General features: G+C 44.3%; 1 protein-coding gene across 1 annotated transcript in view; it reads left to right on the forward strand.

Annotated features, from left to right (window-relative positions):
- Positions 1-235: 235 nt before the first annotated feature.
- Znf483 (zinc finger protein 483) overlaps positions 236-5,804 on the forward strand; it is a 14,336-nt gene continuing 8,767 nt past the window's right edge. The window contains exons 1-3 of the mRNA XM_028780031.1: positions 236-277; positions 2,464-3,009; positions 5,208-5,296. Coding sequence (XP_028635864.1) covers positions 2,595-3,009; positions 5,208-5,296 — 504 coding nt within the window. The 5' untranslated portion in view covers positions 236-277; positions 2,464-2,594. The remainder of the gene's footprint in view (positions 278-2,463; positions 3,010-5,207; positions 5,297-5,804) is intronic.

Genomic DNA, 5,804 nt, shown 5'->3' on the forward strand with positions numbered 1-5,804 from the left:
AAAAACCTAAGAGTGTTCTAGGCCTCTAAGCCTCTGGCGCAGCAATAATTTAGCAGCCGAGCCCCCCAATCGCTTCTCTGTGGCCATGCGCAACAGGCCAGATAATAGCCTATGGAAAGCACAGGACTTTGTGAAATCGAGGCCAGCGGACCCCGGGAATCGTAGTTCCTAGCTTTTGCGCAGGCGCAGTGGCTCCCGAAGTCTTGCGCGCGCAGCTGCTGTGGGACAAGGTTCTGAACGCTAATTGCGGTGCCGCTGGCTGCGGATGCTGGTGCAGGTATTGGTGCTTTCTGTCGTTCGGTTTGGAGCTGCGCGGGTTGTGGGCTTCGAGCGCACGCCTTGGGCGGATTGGGACCCAGAGCATCCCAGGGACCAGGCGCTGCAGCTGCCGGTGCGGGGGCGTGCACTTCAGCAGCACGGCGTCTTCCCATCCTTCCATTCCTCCCTGTGCTCAGGTCTTGAAAACTTCGCCACCATTGGTATTTTTGAACCAGATAATTCCTTGGTGTGTTTGCTCGCGTGCGCGTGTGTGTATGTGTGCGACCCTTTTATTAGATGTTTAGCAGCGTCTCTGGCTGTATCTGTCAGAAACCTGGATCGTCCTTCCTCCGCGTTCTTAATAAGCTGGAGGTCTCCAGGCTTTGCCAGCTGACACCTGTGGGGCAAATTGCCGCTGGCTTTCTCCTTCGCGTTGAGAACATTTACCTGCGTCACATTTTCACAGAGCCTCTATTGAAGCAGCTGCGCATGTCTCAGTCACTGCGGAGTCCCAGGTACCCAAAGGGGTGCCAGGTGACATGGTGGGCGCCTGATGGTTAGCAAAGAAATAAATGACATCTCATGTGCCAGGTGTCGGATCCTGAGGTGGGTGGTTAACGCTATGCTAATTGCAATAAGAGGCTAGTATATCCTGCCGAATAGTGGTACATCTCCAGTCTTATTTCCGAGATGTAAGTGAGCTCTACACGCCTGTCCCCACAGTGTCCATTCCCATCTTTATAGAACCCAGTCATTTATGGAATGAATGAATGCATGCAGCACAAGCCAGGCTGTGTGCAGAAGACCATTTAGATATCAAAGGGAATTTTGCACGGTGGTGGCAGCATGTCAACTGAGAAGAATCGGAGCTTTTGCTTTTGATATGTTTCTTGTGGGGTTCCCCACAACCGGTGGTGGGGTGGAGGTTGGGGTGGAGGTGGGGGTGGGGGTGGGGGTGGGGGTGGGAGTGGGAGTGGGTATTAATGAGGGTTGAAACCAGGATCTCCACATGCTAGGCAAGTGTTCTATCACTGAGCAGTAGCCATCCCTGGTTTTATTTTGTGTTTATGAGTGTTTTGCCTCCATGTATATCTGCACTGTGTACTTGTCAGAAGAGACAGTGTTGGATTCCCTGAAACTGGAGTTACAGATGGTTATGGGCTGCTCTGTGGTGCCAGGAATAGAATCAAGGCTGGTTCCTCTGCTAGAGCAACAGTGCTCTTCACCGCTGAGACCTAGGAGCCCTGTTTGGAAGAATGAGTACAGGGGTGTTAAGAGTAGGAAGGCATCATTCCAAGTGACGAGGGAGCGGGAATCCCTCTAGTGTAAAAGATAGGGAGAGTTTGTGTGGGGTTGTATGGCTGCAGTGTCTGCCTATGAAGTATGTAGGCAAATCTTAAGGTTGTTCCGTGTGCCCTTTGCTTTGACCTTGATCTTGGTGGACGCTGTAAGGGCTTCCAAGCAGGAAAATGACAGGGTCAGCTTTTGAGTATTAGGGGAAATCCTCCGGCTACAGCTCAAGAGTAGATTGAAGACAACTGTTCTTAAGAGAGAAACTCTAAGGTTAAGAGCACTTGTTGCTCTTCCAGAGGACCCAGGGTCAGCTCCCAACACACACATGGCAGCTCACAACCTTCTGTAACCTCAGCTCCAGGGATCCAATGCCACCTTCTGACCTCCATGACCACCAGGCACACGTGTGGTACACATACATACAGGCAGGCGAAACACTCATACACACACAATAAATTTTAAGATAGAGACAGTCTAGCTCGGTTATTTATTATATGAAAAGTAATAGTAGGGAGGAGAAATTTGGGAGTAAAATGTGAAATCAGGCTTCCGAGTTAAGTGACTGGTAGGAAATGTATGTTTGTTGAAAGAGGACAGGACCCATTAAATAGGTTTGTGCCTGAGTCATTTGAACCAGGGAGATCGTCCATTCATTTTGTCTGTGAGTAGTATTAAATCTGAGGTAACTGTCTGCTTGCAGAGTATATTTAATTATCTTTATTTAACTCTTCAGTTTTTATCCCATAAAGGGTCTCCTTTTGATAGAATAGTTGGTTGGGCAGAGCTTTTCTGAGCCTATAAGTATATAGGTATAAGTGGAAGGAGGGGGGTTCGTGTGTGGGTGATAAAAAACAATCAGTGTTTTCAGAATTGATGATTATTCATTTAATGTCTTTTGTTTCTTCTTGACAGTTCCTTCAAGACTGTAAATTGGATTCCTGGAGCCCTTGGTTTAGTTTGCCGTGTATAGATATTACCTGTTGGCAGATCACACTGATACCCAGATACTCTAAAGAGGACTGGATTCCTGCTGGTGATAGACAATGCAAGCTTTAGTGCCCTCAGACATGATGGCAGGCATCTCCCCAGACCCTTCAGCTTTGGCTTTGAGTGAACAAAGCAGGGTCCCTAGAGTGGATACTCTGAGGGTACAAGAAAGTATGTTGAGAGGGTATGCTGATGACCTGGAGTCTTTCAGGCAGAAGTTCAGGTGGTTTTGTTACTCACAGGAAGAAGGACCCAGAAAAACCCTGAATCAACTCTGGGAACTCTGCAAGCAGTGGCTAAGACCAGACATTCACACCAAAGAGCAGATCTTAGAGCTGTTAGTGTTTGAGCAGTTCCTGAGGGTTTTGCCTGGAGAGATGAGGATCTGGGTGAATTCTCAGCATCCTGAGAGTAGTGTGGAGGTGGTGACCCTGGTAGAAGATTTGAACCAAACACTTGAAGAAAAGGAAGGTGAGAGTTGCTAGTGGAGTGTGGGGGTGGGGTGGGGTGTGAGAGGGGTCCCCTAAGATATGAAGTAAACTTCTCAAAGGAAGCAATACTGCTAAGATTGAAAATAAAAATTACAATTATATATTCAAAAATTGAATATATAATATTCAATTTAGGGATAATTGAAGGCAGCGGTTCTCAACCTGTGGGTCAAGACCTCTTAGGGATCATATATCAGATATCCTGCATCTCAGATATTTACATTATGATTCATAGCAATAGCAAAACTACAATTATGAGGTATCAATAAAAATAATTTTATGGTTGGGGTCACCAACATGAGCAACTGTATTAAGAGTCACAGCATTAGGAAGGTTGGGAACCATTGCTTTAAGAGAAACATTCTATTTTACAGATTACTTCAATCGGTTCTACATTGTGGGGTCTCTTGTTAGAGACCCTAATTTTGGAAGGTGAGCATGTTGCAGTGATAAATCAGAGAGGAGTCAGGCAGTCCACATTTTAGGTGTACAAGTTACCTGTGTGACCACAAATCAGATGGGTGGCAGTAAACAGTGCTTCCTTCTAGCCTTCTTGGAGCTCGTGGTAGAATCCATTCTGTGCACCACTGCCTCTGTGTGGAGAATTCCTACAATGAAGAATCCATTGCTAACAGCAATCTATAAGGAAGAACAAGTTTCTTAAATTAATCTTCTTACATCTTTATATAATTTTCTCCAACTATCTGGTCAATAAAAAAATGCCTCCAGTTCTTGTTATAAGATGGTAGAGTATGATTTGAAAAAATTATTTCCCCTTACTTGAAAAAGAATTATCATCTGAGGATGGTCAGTATGTTTAGTCACTGTGAATTCAGGCTCCTCCTGGGGTCTTGACCTAGTCTCTCACCCATCTGAGCTCATCCAGACCCAACCCTCTGTTGTTCCCCCTCAAATTCACACTGGAGTTTTCTTGCTTTTTAGCTATTATCTGTAAGAATCAGCTAGCAATCCTGAAGGTTTTATTTATTTTGTTTTTTGTCAGCATAGTGTCTTTGTTCAGTCAACAGCTATAAATAATATTTGAGCAAAGCTGGTTTACCTTGGTAGATCTTTTTGTTTTTTTTTAAGATTTATTTATTTTATACATTTGAGCACACTGTAGCTATCTTCAGATGCACCAGAAGAGGGCATCAGATCCCATTACAGATGGTTGCGAGCCATCATGTGGTTGCTGGGAATTGAACTCAGGACCTCTGGAAGAGCAGTCAGTGCTCTTAACCGCTGAACCATCACTCCAGCCCCAGTAGATCTTATAAATTAAAAATATTTTCTAAGCTCTTTATTGTACAGAATGATCTATAGCTAAAGATATATCAAAGGATGGAATTCAGTTTTGTGGACTCAAGAACAGAAAAGTTTTTTTAGGAAATAGTGGGGGGGAGCATATTTTTTAAATATAGAAATCAATCTCTGTGGAAGTTCTGCATCCTAAAGAGAAGGAAAACTTGATTTCTTTACTCTGCTCCAGAGAACCATGAAACACTTTGGTATTATAAAATAGGTATTTGAGTTTTCATTTCCTCTTGGGCCTACAGCCCCTACAACTCTTTAGCCCCAAGGGACTAGAGCAATAAGTGCCTTTTTATTAACACATCTGTCCTTTCCTCCTTGGTTCCTGAAACCTGTTCCAGAACCCTCAATAGATGGTAAGGTAAAAGACAGTTGTCACTTATCATAAGCCACGCCTGAATTTAATGAGGTCATATTTGAAATGTCCATAAATAATCTCCTATGAAGGCTGGTTTCTAATGCAGCTATAGAAGGATAGAACTTACAACTCCAGAGGGGGGAGGGGCTGAAAGTAGAGATGATCACTAATGATGTCATTAATCATGCCTACATGATGAAATTGTCTTCAAGAAAGCTGGGTATATGGGGATTGCAAGAGGGCAGTTATCTATGAAGAGGGCGTGGAAGGGGTTTCCATCTGGGTGTATCCAGGCTGTAGCTATGTTCAGAAGCACTGAACCTTTCCCTGCAGGCTTTGCCCTGTGCAGCCTTTTTATCTGACTGCTTGTATCCTTTCTACTGTCCTTTATATTAAATAAGCAAATAAGCGTTTCCTGTGAGCCACTCTAGGAAAGGAATCCACCTTGAGCAGGTTGTGGTGAGTGCTGATTTAATACAAAGAGTGGAGCTGATTTTTCCTTTTCCCAGATCTTAGCACTCAGGCTTCTGCAGTTTGCAAAGAGGAGGATGTGGAAGAGGATGCGACGGTGGTGGCTCCTCCAGATACTGAGCCACGCGTAAGTTTTCTTTCACTGGTTTTCATTCTTCAGTGGAAACCGAGATATTAGGAACATAAAGATACAAAATCAACCAAGTCAACTTGTAGATCACTGTTTACTTGCTGTTTTTTTTATTCACACACTGTATCCTAATTCTAATGCTAAACAAAAGCATTTAAGGCCAGTGAGGTGATGGGGTGGGTGAAGGCTCCAGCAGGTGAGTCTGATTTCAGCCCCCTAGATCTATGTAGCAGAAGAAGGGCACCAACTCCAGTGGGTTGACCTCTGAACTCCACAGGCATGCTGTAACATACTTAATGCACCACCCCCACCCCCAAAATGTTTGGGGTGGAAGCATTTACTAAATCCCAAAAGTGAGTCTTGACAGAAATGAGTCAGGTAGATATAGAATTACAGTTTCCTAATATGGTAAAGAACATCTCCACATAGGTAGATACAAAAGATTTTTTAAAAGGAAGGAAGGAAGGAAGGAAGGAAGGAAGGAAGGAAGGAAGGAAGGAAGGAA

Source organism: Grammomys surdaster, unplaced genomic scaffold (genome assembly GCF_004785775.1).
Source record: "Grammomys surdaster isolate TR1022 unplaced genomic scaffold, NIH_TR_1.0 363, whole genome shotgun sequence".
In the NCBI taxonomy this organism is placed as follows: Eukaryota; Metazoa; Chordata; class Mammalia; order Rodentia; family Muridae; genus Grammomys; species Grammomys surdaster.